Source organism: Phalacrocorax aristotelis, chromosome W (assembly GCF_949628215.1).
Source record: "Phalacrocorax aristotelis chromosome W, bGulAri2.1, whole genome shotgun sequence".
NCBI lineage: Eukaryota > Metazoa > Chordata > Aves > Suliformes > Phalacrocoracidae > Phalacrocorax > Phalacrocorax aristotelis.
In genome coordinates, this window is record NC_134310.1 from 26427216 (window position 1) to 26450973 (window position 23758).

At 60.6% G+C, this 23758-nt stretch overlaps 1 protein-coding gene across 10 annotated transcripts; it reads right to left on the reverse strand.

The window, feature by feature from the left end:
• Window positions 1-1428: 1428 nt before the first annotated feature.
• Window positions 1429-15149, reverse strand: KANK3 (KN motif and ankyrin repeat domains 3). 10 transcript variants are annotated; one of them, XM_075077717.1, is made up of 12 exons: window positions 14349-15149; window positions 8354-8428; window positions 6341-8047; window positions 5999-6098; window positions 5673-5867; window positions 5041-5128; window positions 4469-4688; window positions 4002-4144; window positions 3484-3684; window positions 3295-3393; window positions 1800-1946; window positions 1429-1684 (listed from the first exon to the last, which is right to left on the reverse strand). In XM_075077717.1, exons 2-12 carry the CDS (start codon window positions 8388-8390, stop codon window positions 1517-1519), a joined length of 3105 nt encoding a protein of 1034 aa, XP_074933818.1. In that variant the 5' UTR covers window positions 8391-8428; window positions 14349-15149; the 3' UTR covers window positions 1429-1516. The 10 variants fall into 10 exon arrangements, 9 of the variants coding, with proteins under 9 accessions (XP_074933818.1, XP_074933817.1, XP_074933819.1 ...); XM_075077716.1 differs by lacking the exon at window positions 14349-15149 and adding an exon at window positions 13624-13727; XM_075077718.1 differs by lacking the exon at window positions 14349-15149 and adding an exon at window positions 12244-12268.
• Between the last annotated feature and the right edge of the window lie 8609 nt (window positions 15150-23758).

The following is a 23758-nucleotide window of genomic DNA, read 5'->3' on the forward strand; positions in this document are numbered from 1 at the left end:
TGCTGGACTTCTGTGGAGTTTAACTACAAGTTGAAAGTCAAGCTTTGTACTGGCTCGCAAAGGAGCAGCCTGCTGTTCCTGCCTTTGTCCTCTGTAAGCTATTCTATAAATGCCGCTATAAATACACGTACTTGCTGTCTTTCCTGGCAGTCACCCACTGAGAGTGAGTGCTTGTCTCTCTCCCTTTAGAGGAGTTCGTAAATCAGCCTCACTTTCTTCCTCAGCTTTCCCTTACGCTGTATGATCAGCTAGAAATATTTATTGTTTTGGCTATTATATAAAGGTAAGGCTGAAAGGATGAGTGAGCCTGAAAACTGTCATGGTTCAAGGGCTTGATTTTAAGTACTGGTATTTTCCATTGGGTGATACTGGCTAGTGGTGTGTTTGAACCGGCTTGAGTCTGCAGCTCCTGATCTGGTGGTCTCTGATGGGTGTTTTTCCATCCTTCAGTGTCCTGCATTTGCTTAAGGCACTTCAGTGGCAGGTGGAATTGAGGGTTTGAGTGTCCTAAAGCTGAGGAGAGCGCTTCTGGAATTGAACTTTGAAATGCCGAACTTGGGCAGATAGTGAGGATTGCTGTTAGGGCTGGTGTTGAAAGTGGGTTTGTAGGTTTATTTTCCCTCCTGTGGGTGTTAGTTGTGCCCTGGTCACCTCATGGGCAGACTGAGGTGGATTTTGTGCTCTACAGAAAGCCCTTGTTAATATGTGCTCGTGCTGTCGCTTGATCTCGTTCTTGATTATTCTTTGGAGGTGTTTCAGAGCATCTGGTGAGTCCGTGCTCCTGATTTGTGTGATGCAGCAGAGCTGTCAGGACCTACCTATGAGTGCGAGAAGCCCTCATAGCTTTGGAATTTGTCTGGCTGCTGTTTGTTGCCCGCACAGCTTCGATGACCAAAGAGCATTTGCTCTGTGGGCTGCCAGCCCTGACTGTGGTGAGTGACTGAGACAGGAGGCATCAGCTGTGATCTGGCGGACAGAGGTAGACTTGTAGTGGGGGTGGCTCATAGCAGCTGTAGCCCTTCCCAAGTGTCCCTGTGGGGTGAGTGTGGCCCTTGGCCATGTGAGGAGGGAGTTGACTTTGCATCCCCACTCTCAATCTGATGATTGCCCCTTGATAACGCAGCTTAACATCAGAGCACCAGGATGAACCGGGGTAGCAAAGAGCTACGTTGTCCCATCATCCCGCTTGGTCCTGTGAAGTGAAATGGGCCAGAAGACACCAAGGTACCCAAGTCTGCTTCCTGACTGGGGCAGTTCAGCTGGAAGAAAACCAGACCGATAGATCCGGCCAGTTCATAAACTTGCAGGGAATGAATTGAAACATGCGGGCAACTGCTTGGGGTGAGGGCTGTGCCAGGCTGTCCCTTGGCTGAAGCTGTTCTGGGGGTTTTAGGTAGAGGGAGACAAGGAGGCAGGAGACTGCTGATGGTCACTGTCATATTTCAAAATAATTTTACTTTAAATTTTATTCATATCTTAAAAATAAACATCAGTATTAAAATACCAGTAAACAAACCTATGAAACCAAAGCAGTGAGTATGGAATACATACAGAGCAGTGTACTAGAGAGTGGCCGTGAGCATCGTATGTTAACTTCAGTGCAAAGCTGAAACGGGCCCACTGCGGACAGCAGCGTGTTGCCCAGAACAAGTTTCTCAGGGAGCGTTTCTGGCTCAGACCAGGCCTGTGTGGGTCAAGAGTGATGGCGGGGGAGGCTGTGACATGCGTTACCTTTGTGAAGGATCAGAGAACACAGCCAGCTTTACATGCAAAAGCCTCTTCTTCCTCCCAGTCCTTACCTTGTCTTGTTCCCACCCCGCCTGGTGCACACACACTTGCACAGACACACATGTCCTCCGACATACACGTCCATCTCTGCTGGCTCTAGGCTCTCTGAGCTCTTCTTGCGAATCTTTTTTTCCTGGAGCTATCCTCAGCTGCTCTTCCTTTTGGGAGGGAAAGTGGGCAGAGAGGGACTTGGTTGTGGCCTCTGGTTGTCAGTGGCTGTGAGACTGTTTAAAAGGGGAAATGTTTAGGAGGTAATTGCTGTCTTTCCCTTGGGAGAAGGTCCCTGCTCCCTGTCTGGGGTATTGGCTGGGCAGTCTCAGTTCATGTGTACATGGCTCTTGGGCCCTCTTCTGTCAGCTTGGCTCTAGCCCCGAGTGCCCAGAAGTTTTGCTCCCCGTAAGCACATCAAATCACCAAGTGATTTAATGTTGAAATTCATCCTTTAAATAAGCAATACAGGTTGGTTTTTTTTTGCTTTGTGTGCATGTGCTAGGAAAAAACCCAGATTTTAGCCAAGAAAGGAAATGCCACAAAAGAAGGGCAAACATTTCAGTGTGCAAGTGCTCCCAGCCCGTGTCCGAGGCAGCATTAACCGGCTGGTTTGCCTCCCCTCCTACTGCTGCGCAGGACTTGCCTGCCGAGCACTGGCTTTGCCTCTGGCACCACGCAGCACAGCAGGGTCCAGGAGCTGATGCTCGCCCTCCTGCAGCCCTTCTCCCTGTTACTGGCTCCTGTGCTGGGAGCCAGCTGAGAGCAGAAACCAGCGGCTGTGTCTGCTGGGTTTATTTTCTGCTGTTCCGGTGAGCTAGCGGCTTGCAGAAGGCTCCGAGGCAGTGCAGCTCCAGTGGTTTTGGTAGGGAGCAGAGGGAATGGGGCCGGCTTCTGCTCACTGTGCTTCCCACCCCAGGGTTGCTTGAGCTCTGCTCCTCTGTCACTTGGTGGAGTGAGGTGGCTGCACGTGGGCTGCTTCCAGCAGTGGAGATGGGTGAGTGAGACCCAGGGATGGCGCCTGCTCTAGCGACAGGAGAATTAAAGCGTCTGCAGCCGCACAGAGCGATTCAGCACACAAAGGAGCGGCAGGAGAGGGGACATAAGTTACAGCCAAGCGCTGATGGTGGTTGGCCGGCACATTGCTGGCTCCTGGCTGGATGTGAGGGTCACCCTAATTTGGTTTCTTTGGGCTCCCAGGGCTCTTCCTGGCTGTTGGTGATGTTCCCTGCTGCAGAGAGAGCAGAGTCACAAAGAGTCACCAGACACCCCTCCAGTGACTCAGTCAGGGCCAGCCAGGCTCGTTCCCTGCTACTGAGGGTGCACCGAGCACATGGCACCTGGGACGCTCTGCTCTCCCCTGCAGCCCCTTCCCAGGGAGCATCACCCATGTCACAGCCCTGTCCCCTCCCATGGGGCCGCCTGCCCACCACGCGGCTGAGCCGGTGATGTGGTGCCACCTCCGTGGCCCTTGTGGCACAGGGAAGGTGGCAGGAGCTGGGGAGCTGTGGTACTCACAGGCATCTGCGCCTTTGTGCCATTGAGGTGGGCGTAGAGGAGCACAGCGATGTTGCTGTGGCCGGCCTCCAGCGCGATGGTGACGGCATTGTTACCATCCTAAAGAGGAAGGGAGAGCACTTAGGGAGAGGTCTGGGGACAGAGAGCAGGGTGGGTGAGGGTGCCCAGGCCCCAGCAACAGAGGCTTACGCTGTCCACGATGGAGATGTTGCAGGTGGGCTGAGCCAGCAGCAGCTTCACTGTCTCCACGCGGCCGTGCTCGCAGGCACACATCAGCGCAGTTGAGCCCTCCTCGTCCTGCAGGTTCACGTCGGCTCCACAGGCAAGCAGGGCTTCCACCATCTCCTGCCGGCCATGGCTGACGGCCAGCATCAGTGCTGTCTGGCCAGCCTGTGAGGCCAGGGATGCTGTTGGGCTGCTCCTGCCCCAGCTGTACCACCCGTCTTCCCTCCACCCCAGGGAGGCACCACTGCTGTCCCCAACACCCATGCTGTCTCTGAGCACCCCCTAGCTGGAGGTGAGGTGTGGGTGAGACCTGAGTGCCCTGATGCCAGGCAGGAGCTCCTAATGTGATGCCCTCATATGTACTGGCCTCTCCAGGTTTTGGAGCCTCAGTCCTGCCCTTGGAGGAGCTCAGTGTGGCCCTGGCAGCTGCTTGGGGGTGGGGGGAGGGGGTCAGGATATGGTAGCCCCCAGCCCACACTAACCTGGCTGGCCTTGGCATTGACATTGCCCATGCTGAAGAGCCTCCGGACCACATTCATGTCGTCTTCCTGCTCCACAGCTGCCAGCGCTGCCAGCATGAGAGCTGTGTAGCCGGCTTTGTTCTGGTGATCCACGTTACAGACTCCTGCGGGGATGGGCAGAGTGGGGCAGGGGGCTCAGTGTGCTGCGGGGCTGGTGGGAGGCATGGACTGAGCCACTTGCCTGGCTCCTGCCCTGCCCAGGGTGCTGTGAGCCATCCCACAGGCACTGGCTGATGGGTTCACCCCATCAAAACTTGACACCCAAAGGGCTGGAGTGGCTGTCCAAACCCTCCCCCCTGTGCACGGACACAGCCCAGGGCACCTCTCCCTTCCCCTCTGCTGCCATTGCCTTCCCCCCCATACCTGGCAGGGCCAGGATGTGACCTGGGGTATGGAGTGGGACATTTCTGGTGGCAGGGGGCACTGACCCGTGTCCAGCAGCAGCCGCACAATGTGGAAGTTGGAGTGGGAGACACTGTAGTGCAGGGCCGTGTTGCCGTTCCCATCTGCCAGGTTCACCACGTGGGCCAGGAGAGCCGGTGAGACCTCAGCAAAGGCCAGGAGGTGGTTGGCGACTGTGTCGGGGACAGACAACTTCTGGCTGGACAGACGGAACCACTCCTGCAGGACCAGGCTGTTGCTGGCGAGCTGTGGGTGGCAAGAGGTGCTGAACTGGTGACTGCAGCTCCCCCTGCCCTGGTACCCACCCTGCACCCACTCTTCTGCTGCTGGCCCTGGTGGGGAAATGAAATCCCACTCCAGAGGGGGCTGGGTGAATGCAGAACCCTGAAATGCCAAAACCATGCTGGGATGGCCTGAGCTGAGCCCACACAGGGGTTTTTTTTGATATCTGGAACAAATCCTGGAGTAAAGAGCTGTGTTTTGGGGGCAGGTGCTGAGCTGGGCTTTGCTGGCCCATCTTTGGGGGAGGGGGGACAACCCCTGGGGGGGACCCTGGCAGGGGCCAGGCAAGCCATCCCACCTGCAGCACCCCACTCACCACCTCTTTGCTCTTGCTGGCACCAGGGTGGCCCAGGTGGGTCTTGACGATGAGGCAGGCCTCCCGCATCCTGGGGCTCAGCTCAAACCTGGAGAGAGCACAGGGCATCTGTGGTGCGGGGCTCCATCGCCCCACCAAAACTGTGCTGACAAGGGCCACCCTGAGTTCCCCCACAGAGGTTTTACTCCTCTCCCTGATGCCTGCGAGCCTCCACAAGCTCCCCGTGGTGCAACGTCCAGCCCAGCAGATGCACCCTGGCAGCTTCAGCATCTGCAAACCCCTGCTGAACCGAGCCTTATACAGACAGGCCCAGGCATGATTTACCCATTTTTAGGTCAAACTTTTTTCCTTTTGTTGAAAAATGTCATTAAGAGCTGTTGGGTTTTCTCCCCCCCCCCAAACTATCTTCTCCAGCAAAGACACATCTGGGGCCTCAGTTTCATCCTTTCCTTAGCAGATCCAAAAAGCTGGAAGGATTTTTTTTTCCCGCAGAATGGTTTCTGCAGGAGCTGAATGTGTTTTTCCCATTGGCTGCACTGAAACTGGGGCAGATGCCCTGACTCGGCAGGGCCAGTGCCAGTCCCTGGCTCCCAGCTGCACGGGGTGACAGAGCCATTCCTACCAGCACTTACTTCTCCTTCACCTCAGGGGGCTCTGGCAGGGTCATGCTGGCCCCTTCGTGCTCGCCTTCCCTGGCCTCCTCATCTGATGTGTCAGTGTTCCCCAGCTCCTCGCTGTCAGAGCTGTCGGCTGAAGCCTTCTCTGAGGAGCTATCGCCTTCTTCCTCCTCCTCCTCCTCCTCCTCCTCGCTAGTCGTGCTCTCGTACCTGCACAAAGGGAGGATGCTCAGTGGCAACCCTGCACCCAGCTGGTCCCCTCCAGACCCCCACTGCTGCTGCTCTCAGCCCAGGACAGGGATGCCAGGGACGGGGGCTGGCAGGAGCCCCTCGGCACGTACTCCCCGTTCAGCACGCCCACAAACTGCAGGCTCTTCTTGCTGCCCTCGGCCTCGCTCCGGGGGGGACCATCCTGCTTTTTCATGATGGACTTCAGGGCTCCTGGGGGCAGAAAGATGGGTGTCAGGGGCCAGCAAGCAGGAACCTCCCCACAGGGCTGCCCAGGCTCCCCAAACCAGCCAGAGCCCAGGGTGGGCATGGGAAGGACATGGGCAGAGTGCAAGCAGCTCCTGTGACACAGGGAGTGTTGGCCTTGCAGGTGCTGTCCCCAACAGGGCCACCCTCTCCCTTCCCACAGGAACATCCCAACCCAGACCCCACTGTCACCCCTGGTGCCAACTCACTGGCCGCAGGGCTCGGGGCAGCTCCGCCATCCCGTGCCGGGGGTGGGTCCCGGCCGCTGTGCGTTGTCTCTTGTGCAGCTGTGCTGGGTGCTCGGCTGCCCTGGCACATTCCCCCCATTGCTCCTGCACCCTGAACCAAGGGGCTGCTCGGGGCATCGCCAGGCTCTGTCTCCTCATCCACCAGGAGAGCGCTCTCCACGTCGGTCTGGCTGCCCTTGTCTTCGCACCTGGTGGCCAAATCAGGGCCAACCGCCACGTCCCGCGTGTCAGGGCAGCAGCTCACCCCGACGCAGGTGGTCGGCAGGCAGCACTCCACGCCTGCCTCTGCCGTCTCCGGGGGGTTGCTGGGTGCCTGGCTCTGTGTCACCATCATCGCCTCCACCAGCGCCTCGGCCATCTGTGGCTTGGCCATCACTTCCTTGTCCTCCTGCCCACCAGGCCGGCGGGCACACACCTCCAGCCGCAGCTCCTCCAGCTCTCGCGTGGCCTCCCGCAGGTGCCCCTCCATCAGGGTGATAACCTCCTTCTGGTGCCCCACTGTCTGCTGCAGCAGCTCCAGCTCCTGCTCTGCCTCACTGGCCAGACCCAGTGAGGACTCCAGCACCCAGACAGCCGCGTCCCTGCACTCCCTCACCCTGCCATCCAGCATATCACCACCCTCCTGCGACCGGTAGTAGAAGACAGCATCTGTCATGGCTCGGTCCTCACCCACTGCCACGGAGCGGCATGGTCTCTCGGCAGCCCTGGGGCTCCTGCCCGGCCAAGCCCTGCTGCCCCGCTCAGGCACAGCCAGCTTCTCCGTCAGCTTCCTCAGCTCTGCGATCTTGCTCGCTCGCCCCTTTGCTGGCTCCACTTCACTCTCTGGCCCCGCTTGGGGTGACTCCTCGCCCCCTGCCACCACCTCAGAGCCAGCGGGGTGGCTGAGAGCCTCGCCGGACTCCACCAACAGCTTCTCCAACAGCTTTGCCTTCTCCCGCTTCAGCTCGCAGATCTGGGTCTCCAGGAGGGGGATGGTTTTCACCTGCTCCTCCAGGTCCCGGAGCTGCCGCAGGGCTGCGGCCATCTGCTCCCGTACGTGCTGCAGTGGGGCAGAGCTGAGCCCCGCCGCCGGCGTGCTGCGCCCTGAGCTGCCGGGGCTCGCGCGGCCCCAGCCCACCTGGCCCTCGGTGCCCACTGGCACCCAGGGGGGCGGCTGACTCGGGGCACCTGGCGGGCCACCGCAAGAGGGACCACCGATATCCTGCAAACGGCCCTGCTCCTGCTCCAGCCTCCTGCTTGTCTCCACCAAGGTCTTCTCCACCCGTGGGTTTCGCAGGAGGCACCTGCGGGTGGGAGGTGGGAGCAGCCGCACTGGTGGCGGTGGTGAGACAGGGTGGGGGGTTGGCTTGCTTGAGGGCTCCAGGGGTACCTGGCTGTGCGGGGACAGCAGCAGCATGGTCCTGCCCTCCTCACTGGCTGTGGAAGTGAGGGACTCGGTGGAGGTCCAGGCACTGGCATGGCTGCTGGGGCTGCGCAGGGCACCAGGCGGTGGCCGGGCCCCCTTTGCCCTGCGAGGCAGTGGCACTTTCTTGAGTGTTTGGCCACTTTCGATGTCATCCACGTATTTCAGGAAATCCAGGTCCAGGAGGAAGCCGTAGGGGGTTTCCACTGAATACGAGCTCTTCTCCCCCTCGTCCTGGTCCCGGTACAAGAATGGGCCCCCGAGATCTGCAAGAGGAGCAGGGACAGTTAGGTAGGGACCTGATGGAGACAGGAATGCTTTTCCAGCCGGGTTATACTGGGATTTGCAGCCTGCAGCCCCCCTCCCTGCCATGATACTGTTGGAAGTGGGCCCAGCAGATGGCCTGTCGCCAGCACCCTTGGTGCTGTTGGGTGTCACAGGGCACTCGCTCTGTGCCAGGGTTGGTGCTGGGGTGAAGAAACCCGTCAGGACGGGATGGGACAGATCAGCCCTGCCACCCCCCTCACACTCCTTCCACTGCCCCTGCCCGCTGACGAGCCCGGTCCCTTTACCTGGGAGGTTCTGGTTCAGGGGTGCAGGCTGAGCCATCTTCTCCCCAGGATGCTGCTAACCAGGGGACCATCAACCTGCAACAACAACGGGGCCACGTCCGGCAAAACCCTGCAAAGCGGGGCCCAGTGAGCCCCATGGGGCCACAAACCACTGCCCCCACCCAGGGAGCACTCCGTGGCCACCCCCCACCATCCACTGGGCCCCCCTCGCCTCCCTCCAGCGCTGGTGCCACAGAGCTGAAGCTCAAGCCTGCTGCCGGGTGGGTGGGTGAGCGCAGCACTGCTTGTGGGGCTGGGAATTGTTTGTACATTTAAGGAATGCTTCACAGCCTGGGCTGGGATGGCTGCGGCGGTCGTGCTGCCAGCTCCGAGGGTGCAGAGTCATGAGTCAGAGCTCAGCTGCACTGGAGGAGCTGGCTGGATTAAAAAAAAAAAAAAAAAGGCTGCAGCCTTTCGGGTGTGATTTTCAGCAGAGAAGTTTGCTTTGGATAAAGGGAATTGATGCTTTTGCAAAGCCACGTGACCGAAGGCAGCTGCCAGCACCCATCAGTTGCTGGGCGTGATGTCTGTCCTCACTGCCCAGGCTGAGCAGGATCAGGGTGCCCTGCGCTGCACAACCCTGCCTTGGGGGTGTCTTGAGTGCCGATGACCCCCCAGGAGGCACCTGGCTGCTTTTCCCTGTCAATAATGCAGGATAAGGCATGGTGGGGGCACGGGGAATGAAATGGGAGCCTGGTTTTCCCAGGAGCTGGGCACGGGCACACTGGAGCAGAGCCAGGGGGATGCAGCTGCGGTCCACGGGCGGGCTGGGGGGACTGCCAGCTGTGAGCACTCAGCTGGGACCTGCCACAACATCTGGCAGCATCTGAGTGCCGGGGCCCAGCGGAGAAGCGCTCCTGGTGGGAGCGGGATGGGGGCAAACAGCACACTTCAAGCACACGCTGCTGTTGCGCCATCCTTGAGGGACCCACAGGGTCCCTGCACCACAGGGACACAGCGGCCCTGCCCACGGGGCGCAGGTGGCCATGGGACTGTGCAGCTGTTTGTGGGCAAAGCGTTTGGCACCAGGCTATTTTCAGAAGAAAGCAGGTGGGGAGGCATGCCACAGAGGAAAGGCAGCTCAGACACAGCCCTAAGGGAAGCCAGGGCTCAGCGCTGCCCAGAGAAGGGTGCAAGATCCAGCCTTGGCTGCAGAGAAACACCTGCATCCATCCCTAAAACCCCTGCCCGTGACAACCAGAGATCCAGACTTCCAGCAGAGATACTGTGGCCATCCCCATCACATGGCCCAGCCTGGGGATGATGTACTGGGCCCTGGCTTGCACCCACAGCCCACGACGATGCCGCCTGCCGCTCCCCAGCCCCAGCTGTGCTGCTGTGGCTGCCAGCCCAAGGCTCGCCCTGACCACACGACTGCCAGAAGCCAGAGGAGCAGCTGTGACACAGGCGGCGCCAGGCCAGGCTCAGGCTGGGCACCCAAGCAACATGGCAGCCTCCCACTGCCAGCCCCAGCACCTGGGGCTTGAGTCCAACTGGGCCGGGATGAGATGCTTCCCGTCAGTCACTGGGCCAGATCCTGGGGCTTGCTTACCAACCCATCTGCAGCTGATGCACATCCCAACTTCCACCTCCCCTGGGATCATCCCAGCTTCATGCTAGCACCCCTCCCACCTCCCTTGGGTACACCCCAGTTCCATGCTGGCACACCGCTATTCCCATGCACCAGCTTCATGCCCAGAAGGGTCTGTGCATCCCCCACCTCAGCGAAACCCTCCCACCCCGGGAAGTGGCCAGCTTCTTCCTCTACACAGCCCTCGCCGCAGGTAATTAAACAGTGTCAGGGCCAGGACAAACTTCCCACCAGGCTCCATCCATGCTGTAAATCAAACAGGAGGAAGAGGGAGAGCAACAGGAGCCAGAGCCAGCGGGTGCATTTCCTTAGGGGAAGCGGCCGGCAGCTCCCTTCCGCCGCCCAGCCGGGTATTGTCCTGCCTGGGGCCGCGCCAGGAAAAGCTGCCTCCGCCAGAGCCTCTGCCGGGAGGTCTGCACCACTCCACCGCTTGTGGCAAAGGTGCCCCTTCCACTGGCACTGCCCTGCTGGCCCCTCTGCTGGCCCAGGGATGCGCTGCTCGTTCCCCTGCCACCTCGTCCTGTCCCTTCAGCCAACGCCAGCAGCTGCTGTCAACCACGTGGCTGCGCTGTCCACCCCTAAAGCTGGGGGAGATCCTCCCGCAGCTCCCCTGTGGTGCTCAGGTCCCCATTACTTTTGGCCCGATGGGATGGGCTGGACCCAGGGCAGCAGCTTCTGCTTCCACCCAGCTCCAAAACAAAGGGTGAGGCCAGGCGATGGGACCTGCAGGCTCCCAACCACGTGCAAATCGCCCTGGGGACCCCGCGATGTGCAAAACCTGACGGGATCCCTGTGATGTGCAAACCCTCTTGGGGACCCCACGATGTGCAAACCCCTGGGCAGCCAGTGGGTTGGGCTCGGCGACAAGGCAAGTGGCAGGCTGGATTTGAACCAGCAAGGATGAGCAATAGAGGCAGATGGCCCCACCGTGCAGCAGCGGCGAGAGGGTTAAGTCCCCACACCCACGACTCAGCCACCACTGGCACCTGCTGGGCCAGCCGCACAAAGCCAGCCTTGTCCCCAGCTGGCCGCTGTCACCGCAGCACCAGTTCAAAGAGAAACCGCTCTCCACCTGGGCTGAAGTCCCAACGGGGAACACCGTGCCGGCCACTTTGGTGCCAAAGGCTGATTTTCAGCAGCTTCAGCCACTCCCCTGGGCACCGGGGCTTGGTGCCGCCGGGGCTGGGCACAGGGACCCCTGGATGCCGGAGGCAGAGGGCCCTGCATGATCCCAGCTTCCTTTAGAAGAAATGGAGTGTTGTTTCTAGCCCCAGTGTTTCTGCAGAAAAGCAGGATGGTACAAAGTGAAGCGCCGCTGGGGAGGCTAGGCATCCAGAGGCGGAGGAGGAGGAGGATGTGCAGGGACCCAACCGTCCCCACGAGGCAGGGCTACGCTTTGCCGTGGGCTCGTACCTCTATTTCCCCCTCTTGCCGTTGCATCAATGCCAACACAGGAAACTTGGGCCCAAAACTGGAAGCACACTGCGCAACTACAGTAAAAAGCTATGTCAGGGATGGAGTAGCCTGGGCATCTCGGCACGGCTCAGGTACCATCCGATACCCATGCCCCAGCCCCAGCCAGCCTCCTGTGATCCCTGGCCTTGTGGTCCATGGGGAGATTCCCCCCCTCAGGGTCCCCAAGTCGGCAGGGGACAGACCTGGGCAAACTATTTTTAAAGCTCTGGACTCCGCTGGGCCCTTTTCCTCGCCAGGGGCACAGGCAGTGCAGCCCCTGCCCCGGTCCAGCCACGTGCTGCTGTGCAGCCCCGGCCACTCCATTGGCGTGGCTGGGGCTGGACACAGGGAGGGCCCTCCCCAGCTCTCCTCCTGAGCCAAAATACTGAAGTCATGAGGAATGTGAGAAGAACGGAGTCCAGAGCAGCCCTGGCCAGCACAACTTGATTTATCTCAGCCAGGCACGCTTCCCTCAAAGCTGCACTCAGGCGATAAGCCCTGAAGCTCGGCGCTGAGGCTGTTCCAAAGTTAAAGGGAAACCACTGAGCAAGCACACGGCTTCCTCCGCTGCCAGCGACCTGCTGGGATTCAGGCTCCTCACACAGAGCCAGCTATCACACGTGCCCGTCACCTGCAGTGTCACCTGCTGGTGCTGCAGGCTGGGTATGGATGGGAGGTACTGGGGGCTCATCACACCCTCCCACCTACCTGTCCCCTCCCCATTCCCTGCCCCAGGGCTATATGGGACAGCCTGCACTCTGTGCCACCAGCTGTCCCTGCGCCCACTCGCCCAGGCCACCTTCACCATGCCATCCAGCCTGAGGCTGCTCCTAGAGGAGCCGGATCCCGTGCGGGTGGGTGTGCCGGCGCTGACCCAGGGAGGGAAAAGAAAACGCTTCGATCTTCTCAACAGCCTAATTTCAGGGTTGGGCTGTTATTTCTGGAGTTGTCGTCATGGTCAGCCCGGTTAGTCAGGAGGCTGCGAGGGCTGCTTGGGCTCTGCACCTGCTCCAGCCTCAGGGACCTCCCTGAGCTCACACAACACCTGGACAACAGGCGCACGGTCTGTATGCAGACATATGAAAATGGGGATTGGCTCTATGTACCCCATCACACCTATAGCTCTGTAGGGCTCCGATATCTCTGCTAGAAAACATCCACCACTTGCTCTGCACCCTTGCCACAGCTGCCCACCAGCACTTCCCACCAACACCTCCCCAATTCCCTCGGGGCTGGTGACAACACATGGGGCTGGCAACGAGCCCTGATGGCCTGGGATCCCCCTGCTGCGAGGAGGTGCTTGGGGGGTGAAATGGTTAAATGTACACACAGGGTGCACAGGCACAGAGGGAGTACATGACCAGTGCCGGGCACAGCCCCATGGTGGGTTCCCCATGTGCACACAGAGGCCACCCTAAACCCCGCAGCATCCCATGTGCCCTCCAGCACCCCAGAGGGGCCTACAGCAGCCTAGGGTGCCCTGCCACACCCCATAGCCCTGTGAGTCCCAAGCACCCCACGGTGCCCACAGCACCCCTACCCTGTAGGTCCCCAGCACCCCAGTGAGCCCATAGTACCTCGAGCCCTGTGTGGCCCCAGCACCGTGGGGTAACCCCCAGCATCCCCAGTCCTGCAGGTCCCCAGTGCCCTGGGGTGCCTGCAGCACCCCCAGCCCTGTGGGTCCCCTCTACCCTTGGGAGCATGCCAGCATCCCCAACCTTGAGGGTCCCCAGCGCCCCTGGGAGCACCGTAGCACCCACAGCACCCCGGGGTTCCCGCAGCACCCTGCACGCCACCGCCGGCCGGGGCGCCCGCCCCCAACCCAGGAGACCCCCCAAGGCCTCCCTGCCGCCGCCAGCCGGGGCGGGCGGCCCAGCCCGGCCCCGACGGCCCCGGGCGGGCCCCGGTTGCGGGCAGAAGCCCGGCTCCCGTTCCCGCTCCAGCCCGGGCGGAGCCCCCGAAGCGGGGGGTGTCGGGGCCGTCCCACCCGCCGCGGTCCCGGGGGCTCCGGAGCGGCCCCTCGGCCGGACCCGGGCGGCGGAGGCTCCGGGGGCCCTGGAGGACGCCGCCGCCGCCGGGACGAGCCCCCGTCCCGCCGCCGGAGCCGCTCCCGGAACCGGAGCCGCCGCTGCCGGCCGGGCCCCGCCGTCCCGTTCCGTCCCGTCCCGTCCCCGGCGCCCCTCACCTCGCCGGCCGGGCGTCTGGGCTGCAGCCGGGCCCCAGCGCGGGGCCGCCGTCCCGGGCCCGGCGGCTCTGGGCTGCCCGCCGCAGCCCCGGGCCGAGGGCGGGCAGGGGCGGGGCGGGGCGGGCCGGGATCGTCCCCGGGCCCCGGCCGGGACGGGCACCGCCCCCGGCCCCTCGCCCACCCGGGACCCCTGCTCAGCCCAGGCACGGAGGTGCCGGCGCCCCCCGCTCCTCGGGGAGGGGGGTGCCTGTCCCCGTGGCCCCTCGGCGTGGGATTTCCCCCGTCCTGGTCTCCTGGGGGGAAGGGGGGATCCCCGTGAGCCCAGGAAGGGGGACGTCCCCTGCCCTGGTCTCCTCAGGGATGGGGGATCCTCTGCCCAGATCATGCTGGGGATGGGGGAGCCCCTGTACTGATCACCTTTGGGGATGGGGGACCCCCTGTCCTGGTCACCCCTGGGGATGGGGTGCCCCTACTCCAGTCACCCTGGCAATGGGGATGTCCCTACCCTGTTTAACTCAGGGATGGTCACCCTGGAGAAAGGGGATCCCTGCCCTGAGATCAATGCCGCTGCTGGCCAGGGGCCTGTGGGTAGCTGGGGTCCAGCTCCCTGCTCCACTGCTCCCCACCAGCACAGCCGCCGCCCCCCACCAGCCCACCTGGCCCCCATGGCCTCACACACCGCCTACCCCTGTCCCACCCATGGCCAGGAGCCCTGTGCTGCTCACCCTGGCTGGGATCCCTGGGCCTGGCCCTGCTGGGTTTCTGGCAGCCCTCCCTTGGCCCAACAGCAGGATGTTTGTCTCCTTTTCTTGCCAACTTTCTTCCCTGCCTGCTTCGCACGCTCGTCGCTCAGCCACCAAGGTCTGTGCCATCCCCCATCCCACAGGGACCCCTGGCAATTTCACACCTTAAAGCTTGCCCTCACATAACTGCTGCAACCCCTTTCAATGCTGAAACCCTCAGCAAGGATTTTTGCTTCTTTTTCTTTCCTTTTCAGCCGTTGAACCCTCCCCGGGCTATTTTTCCACAGGCGGCTCTTCTGCAATGCTACTCACGGGAAGAGCAGGAGAAACAAGATGTGCTTCCCAGCGTCCCTCCCAGCTGCCGGCTGGCAGCTCGGGGACTTCCTGAGAAAGGATTTGCATCCGGATGGAAGTACCTTAATAGCCCTAATGGATCTACCTCCACCAACAGACCTCGTCCTTCTCCAACCCATTTACATACTTGGCCTCTCCAGCATCCTGTGGTAATGAACTTGGTGATTTCATGCCCTTGTTCTGTCTCCAAAGCAGGTCTGGAATAGCACACTGCTCTTGTTGATTCACTGACTGCTTGGCAAAGAAATTGGTTGGGTCCTCTGGAGCCGTGCGGCTTGCCTTCTCCATCCAGATCTGGGAAGGTAAAGTCTGGTGCGATGAGGGAAGTCCCACGGGTGCCTACTTGCTGGCTGTGCCGCAGAGCTTGTGCCCCGCATCCCGGCTCGGAGCTCCACAAAGGGCCCACGGCTGGGTCCCTCGCTCCCACTCTCAGACATCCGACAAAAATGTCACCCGCCACCAAACACAACTCTTATTTCTTCCTTGTGAAGGTAAGGAAAAATACCCCATAAAGGAGGAGCTGAGGAAAAGTTAGCTTAGGAAAGTGATGTTACCCCAGCTCTGCAGGTGCCAGACCTTGCCCACACAGCTGCTGCCTCCCCCACACCGGGGCAGAGCTGTGACACAGTGGGGGGGCCTTGAGCCACCCACCACCCCCGAGAAAACACAGACCTGCGGCTGCCGAGACTGGGAGCTGTAGCACAGAACTGTGGCAGCTCAGAGAGATTTCCAGGCTAAAACTCAAGAGCAGCCTTTGAACAAGAGGTGTTGAGCTGTTCCCTGCACCGATCAGAGCCCAGCTTTAAGCTCTGGTGACCAAGAAGAATTAAACCCAAGGGACAGCCCTTATTTCTAACATTCTTGGTTTTCTGTGGAAACTCTGCAAAGCTCAAATATGAAGGCATGACCAAAGAAGTCACAGTGGCCGGTTGGTGTTTTAACCCCGTGTAAATCACAACTGCATCTGGGAGGCAGCACAGAGAAAAGTGCTGCCCAAGTCTCAGCTGTCGGCTGGCGCGGTGGCTTCACCCTGGGCCAGGGGTGCCAGCCCAGGGCCGCCAGCCCAGGGCCAGTCCAAGCTGTGGTACCTGCCTGCCTGGGCTGGCAGCCCCTGGCAGCCGCAGCTGAATCCAGGCTTGGAGGCAAATGGCAGCGGCTTTCCTGCTGTGCTTGCACGTGTGCCAAGCTTTGAGCTGGTCAAGGTGCAACTGTGAGGTTGCAGATATTCAGGTGGGTGCCTGCATGGGTGAAAGATGCCTGGATGCTCAGTCCCAGTAAGGATCAGGGATTGCCACAGCCTGGGATAGAGCTCTTGTATTCAGCATCTCTCTCATCACCCTGCACAGAGCAGTGAGGAGGGCTAGCCAGGCTTTTGTTGCTGTTGTAGGCGCAGTTTTGCAAAAAACCGCTGGTTTTCTGGTACTGGAACATTGTAGTTCAGCTGCCTGGCGCTCTGCAGACTTCGATGGCATTGTGGCAGGGCCCAGCATGGCTGACCCTGGTCCTGGACCTCGCACTGGCCAGGGAAACCAGGCCTGACCCACCCAGAAGCATCTGTCTGAACTAAAAGCTCTGGGATCTGATGAGTTTTTAATTAATCAGAAATATTAAAAAGGTTTTTTTGGGTTCAGAAAAGGGTCTCAAAAAATGGGTTTCCCTTTGAATCCCAATCCTTTGCTCTCTGCCAGCCCCTACTGGGTCCGTGCATGTGATTGTGCCTCAGTTTCCCCATCAGGGCAGTTGGAAAGGGAGTACGTGTGTGCATGTGTGCCTGTGTTGTGATGTGCATCAGCACAGCAGGGTGCTCCTCTGCCGCGTGCCAGGGAACAGAGCCCCAGGAGCTGGAAGTGGCTGCAGACTGACGGAACAGGCTGCATCCATGTCGCTCCGCACGCAGCACAGAAATCGAGTGGTGTTGGCACACGAGAAGGCACACGAGAAGTCACACGAAGCCTGGCTGGGCTTTCAGCTGGCTGTGAGCAAGTTTTTGCTGTCATCCAGCCTCATTCAGGTGGCTCTCGGACGGAGGGTCTGAGAAATGCTGCTAGAGATGCTGGTGGGGAAGGGCTGCAGCCCTGTGTGCTGCAGCATGAGCTGTCCTGCTCGCTGCAGCTCTGGATGACTCCGTTTGCTCCCTGGGCAGTGGGATCCCAAACCCTTGGGCATCCTAGTCCCCTCCACAGGCAGCAGGCTCCCAAAGCCCTGAGCATCTCGGTCCTTTCTAGGGCAGTGGGCTCCCGAAGCCTTGGTTGTCTGGGGCTGGCTAGTGGCAGCCCATGGCTGGGAGAAGCTGTGCCTGCTCAGGGTGCACCTGGACAAGCAGCCGGTGGGGTGTGTTCCAGCTGTTTCCTGGCTGCCTGAGTTCATCTCCGCCTGCTCCATCTCCGCCAGCCCTGCCCAAGCCTGGCTTCTGGCTCCATCACTCCCTCCACTGCCCCGTGAACGGGCTGGCCATGCTGGGCACGGCATGGGACCCACGGGCAAAGGCTGGCTGGGGCTTTGCCTGGCGCAGTCTGTGTAGGAAAGCAGTGTGAACACTTCCTCACTGCTGTAAATAAACCAGCCCAGCACGCTTCCCTCCAGGCAGGCTTGGCTGTCCCTGCCCAGCCTGGCCACAGCAGGATGTCCTTGTTTTCTGCCTGCAGGTTTGGGAGCGGGCAGGAAGCTTGTTTCCTCTTGTTGCCTCTCTGCTCAGATCCTTCCTCCCTGGGATGTTGCAGCAGAACAAAGGACATGAGAGCAGAGCAGGAGCAGCTTCCCCACCTCTCCAGTCATGTGCGGGCCAGCAGAACCTGGGGAAGGGTCCTTGAGGGGCTGCCAGATACCTGCACTGGGCTCAGACTTGGCCAGGCTGGCAGGGAAGGGCCTGACAACAGAGGCTGGAGCCATACCCTAACAGCGGGACAGCCTCCCCCCTTGCCATTTCCCACCACCTCGTCACCTCCCGGGGGCTCCCTTGAACCCGATTTAGGGCCATGCTGTGAAACCTGCATCAAATACAGACCACCTGCAATGTCACTCGCTCCCTGGGGTCCTCCTGCTCCATGCCGCCCCCTCCTATGTCCCCCGATGTCCGTGACCTTGCGCACCCTCTCGTCCCCAGTGTGGCCCTAAACGACCAGCCCTTGCCTGGGTGCAGGGTGCTCTTCTTGTCCCCTGTTCCCTCTCCTGTGTCCCCTCTGATCTAGCCGGCCGCAGGTGGTGCGGGCTTTTATCTCAGGTAATATTCCGCGTGCTTGGCACAGCACATAACTAGACCAGGGAAGGCCGGGACGGCTTTTTTTTGTGGCTGTGTTTGCAGGTCAGCCTTATCAGGGCTGAGGAAAATGCCATGCGGGCTTTCTGCAGCTGGGATTTGCTTTGGCTGGAGGCCAGCCCCGCCAGCGGCACCGGGGTGGGGGGACCTGCCCCACCAGCCGGCGGCTTCCTGCCATCATGTGGCCATAAACACTCCCCAACAGTCAGTGGGAGCTGCCGGTGGGATGCTCCCAGGTCTGGGACTTTCTGGGCATGGGGTCATGCTGCTCCCAAAGGGTTTGCAGCTTGGGGTGCCTTGAAAAGTTGTGACCTCAGCTTGAACTCAGCACTCCTTAAAAACGGACGTTTTTCTTTTGAGGCATCTGGGCTGTGTCCCTATGTCTATATGTAGCCAGTGGGCTGCAAGCTGTGTTTTGAAAACAATTGCTCACACTGATTCTCCTCAAATGAAGTCACTCCTGGAGGGGGACAGTTAGAGAGGACATCTCCCATGAATTCATGAGACCTCAGGGTCGGTCCCACAGTGGGATAGACTCCAGGTTGTCGCCCCGTCCCTGCAGGAAATGCTCTTGTAAGGGAGCAGCAGACCTGGCACAGCTGTGAGATCCCTGGCTCTCGGCAAGAGGGGAGGACGGTGGTCTGGGTAGGGACACAGATGTCCCCACCAGCCGGTGGGTGATGTGGGCTCAGCTTCTCCCCCCCATTTCTAGCTCATCCCTTCACCCTGCAGAGCAGGACAGGGGAGGGCATGCACCAGCGAGACAAAACAGCCCCCAAAATACCTTCTTCTGGGCTTTCTGGCCTCTAGCACGCAGCAAAGATGCCAGCCAAGCCCTTAGGACAAAGTGGGAATGCCCTGCCCAGCAGATGCCTTCTGCCCCGCCACAGCCACCAGCAAACCAACCTCTCAGTCACTCCACAGGGAGTTATTTCCAGCCGTTTCCAGCTCTCCGCTCCCCCGCCCCCGCTGCCGCAGAGCCCTTGGACTGACAGCATTGACTCCATTTTGACATTTCCAGGGAAGCCGAGAAAGGCCGCGTGTGTCTTGGGACACAGAGTGCCCTTCTCCGCCCGGCGCCCCACAGCCGGCAGGTTCCCAGCCGCCAGGGATCTGCTGAGGACCGGGGTGGTGCAGCGGGACCTTCCCGGAGGGAACGGCATAGATCTGCCATTGAAAGGCAGCAGAAAAGCCTTTCTGTGCGGCCGCCCGGAGCGGCGCATCTGGTCCCAGCATACAATTAGGCCATTGAGTCGGTGGCAGCAGCGCGGGGCCAAGGGGGTGAGCTTTCCCACTCCTTCCCCTCCATGGGCTGTTTTGGAGCCTGAATCCTCCTCCTGGCTGTTGCTTTCTGCTCTTGAATCTCTGCCAGGAGCTTGCCACCCCATCCGCTGGACAGAAACAGGTTCCCCAAGTATTGCACCATCACCACCACCTTCGAGAGCTCCCTCCTGGACAACCTCTGTCTGGGGACCCCGGGCATCCTGGCTACTGTGGCGAAGGAAACAGCCCCTTTGCCAGCACCCAGCTGTTTTTTCTTGGCTGGGAAGTAGAGAGGAGCTGGAAGGCTGATCTACAGGAGGTTTTTCTGCAGATGACGCATGGTGAAGTTGGGGCGTCCTAACTTGCTGGCCCACCTGCACCGCAGGGACAAGGATGTCTCTACAGGGCCATGGAGAGCCGCCGGGTGTGCAGGACCTGCGTCCCTCTTCCTTCGAGGAGCAGGACAAGAGGGACAGCATGGCCCAGCCCCGCAGCCATAGGACGTGGGGCAGGGGAGCACCCGCAGCGGTAACGCCACCAGGGGCTGCCGGGCTGAGCACTGCACGGTGCTGCTCCAGCCCTCCCACACCGCTCCATGGTGGAGCAGCACCTGTGGGTGTCCCCCATCATGTCTCCCCCTGCGTGTAGGACACCCAGCAGCGCTGGCACCCAGCAAGGGTAAACACCTGAAACGAGGGACATTTGTTAACGACCAGTGTGTGTTTGGGGGATGCAACACAGGCTCTAGGTGCAGACCTGCATTGAAGCCAAGTGAGTTGGGGGGGCAAAAAGCTGAGAAAGGGTCCCCCAAATTAATGTGGCTTCCAGGAGATGGGGAGCAAAAGCCTTGCTGAGTGCTGGAGCATCGGCTGGCGCAGACCATCTGGTCCCGCCATGAGCAGGACCGCTACCCCACAGGGAAGCCAAAAGGCACTGAGCCGCACGTTTCACCGTGCCCATGCCCAGGGCAGAGGGGAGCAGAGGCAGTGGCGGAGGGAGCCAGCACAGGGAGCCGGGCACTGTGGTGGAGCTGGGTTTGGTGTCTGTAGGAAGAGGTGTTGGGTTCGCTGGCGAAGTGGGCAGCACATCAGGGTCCTGCCCATCATGAACCCAGTACTCTTTAATCTCTTTGTAAATGACTTGGATGCAGGAGTGGAAGGAATACTAATTAAGTTTGTTGTGACACAAAATTGGGAAGAGCTGCTGACACTCTCGAGGGCAGAGAGGCCCTGCAGAGGGATCTGGACGGGCTGCAGAGCTGGGCGGTCACCAACCATGTGGAGTTTAACAAGGGCAAGTGCTGGGTTTTGCCCCTGGGGCTCGGCAGCCCTGGCTGTACAGGCAGCCTGGGGAACGAGGGGCTGGGGAGCAGCTCTGCAGGGACCCAGGGGTTCTGCTCGATGGCAAGTTGAACACGAGGCCCCAGCGTGCCCTGGCAGCCAGAGGGCCAGCCGTGCCCTGGGGGGCACCGAGCCCTGCATCGCAGCCAGGCGAGGAGGGGATTGTCCCGCTCTGCTCCGCGCTGGGGCGGCCTCACCTCGAGTGCTGTGGGCAGTGTTAGGCGTCGCAGGACATGAAGGGTATAAAGCTACAGGAGAGTGTCCCGAGGAGGCCACGGAGTTGGGGAAGGGTTTAGAGGGGAAACCGTATGAGGAGCCGCTGAAGTCCCTTGGGTTGTTCAGCTGGAGCAGAGGAGGCCGAGGGCAGCCTCATGGCGCTCTGCATCTCCCTCCCGAGGGCAGGAGGAGGGGCAGGGCTGGTCTCTTCTCTCTGGTGACCAACGCCAGGCCCCGAGGGAATGGCAGGGAGATGTGCCAGGGGAGGGTTAGGCTGGGTATTAGGGAAAGGTTCTTCCCCCCGAGGGCGGTGGAGCCCTGGAACAGGCTCCCCAGGGAGGCATCATGGCACCAGCCTGGCGATGTTCCAGAAGCACTTGGCCAAGGCCCTCAGAGACATGGTGTGAGTTTGGGGTGTCCTGTGCAGGGACAGGAGCTGGAGTCGATGGTCCCTGAGGGCCCCTTCCAGCTCAGGGCATTCCATGAATCTATGATTCCCCTGGGGCTGGGGCCGAGGGAGCTTTGTGAGAAAGTTGTGGCAGCCAGCGGGAGCAGCTGTGATGCAATGACGGGGTGATGAGGTGATGGGATGATGGGGTGACAGGGCGATGGGTGATGGGGCGATGGGGTGACAGGGTGGTGGCGACTCCGTGTTCGCAGCTCCGGCGGTGCAACCCCAACTCCGCGTCCCCCTCCCGCCTCCCGCGTGCCCCTCCGCTCCTCGCCGCTCCTGGGGGGCGGCAGCTGGTGGCCCCCGCAGGGCCCCGCGCTCCCGCGCAGGCGGCGGCTGCCGGCGGCACCGGGCCCGGGAGGCCGGGAGGGGGCGGTGTCGCCCCGGGAACGGCCGCGCCGCCGCGGGGACGGGCGCCGGGCTGCGGGGCTGGGGGCGGCGGGGGGCGAGGGGGCTGGGGGGGAGGGGGTGCATTGGTGGGGGCTGGGTGCATGGGGTGGGTGCGTGGGGTGGGTGCTGGGGATGGGTGCTTGTACTGGGTGCATAGGTTGGCACTGGAGGTATGTGGTGGGTGTCGGGGGCAGGTGCCTGAGGTGGGGGCATGGGATGGGTGAGGGGGTGTGTGCTGGAGGTGGTGGTGGTATGCACGCATAGGATGGGAGCCTGAGATGGATGCTGGAAATGAGTACATGGGGTGGGCGCTGGAGGTGGGTGAGCGGGGACAGGAGGCAGCCAGGCCCTGCCAGGAGGTGAGGGCAAGACCTCTCATGGCTGGTGGGACAGTGACAGGAGGGACAAGAGGCCACACAGCCTAAGGCAGTGCAAAGAAGCTTTTTGCCTCCCACCCCTCGATGGCTGCTCCCAAATGCCTGGCCACAGCAAGGGGAGAGGTGGAGGCCTGAGGGAGAGGGAAGCAGAAGGCCCCAAAGTACATGTCCCACTCCAGAGCCTGCAACAATCTTCTGCACTGCACAGTTTGCTGTGCACATGTGGGGCCTGCAAACAGCCCCTGATGACTGTGCATAGCATCCCTTTCCTGGGGTGACTGCCGCGACGGGCTCATCTCAGACCCCTGAGGATGCTCTACCACCTAAAACATCTCCAGCAGATGAACTGAGCTCTATATAGCTAATGGTTACTTTTTTCATGGGGTTACTGCCATGCTGGTTTTCTTCCCCAGATGATGCCCAAGGCAGTGGAGCGAATGCCTGCGGACAAGGACATGTGGCAGCCCTTGGGGAAAGCAAAACTGGAGCTGTCTGAGCTCTGCTGCAGAGCGTGGGGTGCAGGGGTGCCCGGCCATCAATCATTCAGTGCTGTTAATTTTTAATGCATAAAAATCTCTTTAAGTAAGGAGACTGGTACAGTGCGAGGCTGATGATTAATTCAGGGAGTGACGCACAGAGGCAAGCACCAGGCCCAGCCACAACATGCGGGGGTCCCGCTGCTGGGGACTGGCCACAAAGCAAGGGAGGAGGCTGGGAAGGGTTGGTGTCCTGCAGGGCTGGTGTCATGGGGTCGCAGATCAGCAACGCTGCAGTGGCACTTACTGGTGCCCACCCTGGAATGGTGGATATTCCCGCTGCAGCCCTGGAGGTGTTGCGCGTGTCGCTGTTGGAGTACTTTGGGGGATTATGGAGCTGGGAGCTGCTCAGAGCAGGGTGTCCCTGCTCCAGTGATGCTGCTGTTGGCGTCAGAGGCTGAGGGCTCTGGCAGCCCCTCCATGCTGGCCTCCCCTCAGAGCCCCCACCCCATTTCCAGCCTGCAGCTATGTGCCAGTAAATGCACAAATGAATAATAGCATCAGGAATAATGCACTGCTGGTGGAGGTGGCTGGTCTCACTGCACACACTGCCTCTCCTCACCCGCCCCGTCCCCACCAGTGGCGTGAGAAGACCCCAACCCTCCCATGGTTGTGCAGGAGAAGATGAGCCAAATCAAGAAACCGTTAGAGGGGTACGAGACAACCAGAGAATAACCGATATATAGCAGCAGGATGGGGAGAAAAGGCATTGACTGAGAGTGTCTTGCTCCAGCAAACGGCCTGGCCACGACTGACACCCGGCCGTGGTGCACTGCAAAGGCAGGGCCAGTGCAGCGCTCGGGAACCGGGTGCCAAGCCCCAGCTGTTGAGCACCTGGCAGGTTCAGGCATGACAGGTGATCAAAGTGCATCAAACCCGGTTGAGTCACCCCCTCGCACAGCTCCCACATCCTGCCAGCATCCCCTGGAGCTCCACCAAAAACCTCCCTTTTCAGCTGTGGCTGGACCCTGGCAGCACAAGGGTGTCCTTGGGGAGCTGTGCCAGTGGAAGGGCATGCGTGGCGATGCTCAGATGCAGCTGCTGCCTTTCAAAAGAGGGGAGGGGTTATTATTATTTATCTATGTTATTGAAAACTGCATTTCCCTGACAGCTTTTTGAGCCTCCAGGCTTTAACTTCAAGTATTTGGGGAGCTGGGCTCGGTGTTCCTACCTTCTAGTTAAAAGGCAATTAAGTGAGGATGTCTCATT

Bases quoted from the DNA above. Each gene is read 5' to 3' on its own strand.
- KANK3 (XM_075077711.1), bottom strand. From the start codon at position 14,008: ATGATCTGGGCAGAGGATCCCCCATCCCTGAGGAGACCAGGGCAGGGG. The intron at 6,099-6,340 runs GTGAGTTGGCAC...TTCTGCCCCCAG, and splicing joins TGCCCCGAGCCCTGCGGCCA to GAGCCCTGAAGTCCATCATG. The intron at 3,685-4,001 runs GTTAGTGTGGGC...CTGGCCTCACAG, and splicing joins TCAATGCCAAGGCCAGCCAG to GCTGGCCAGACAGCACTGAT.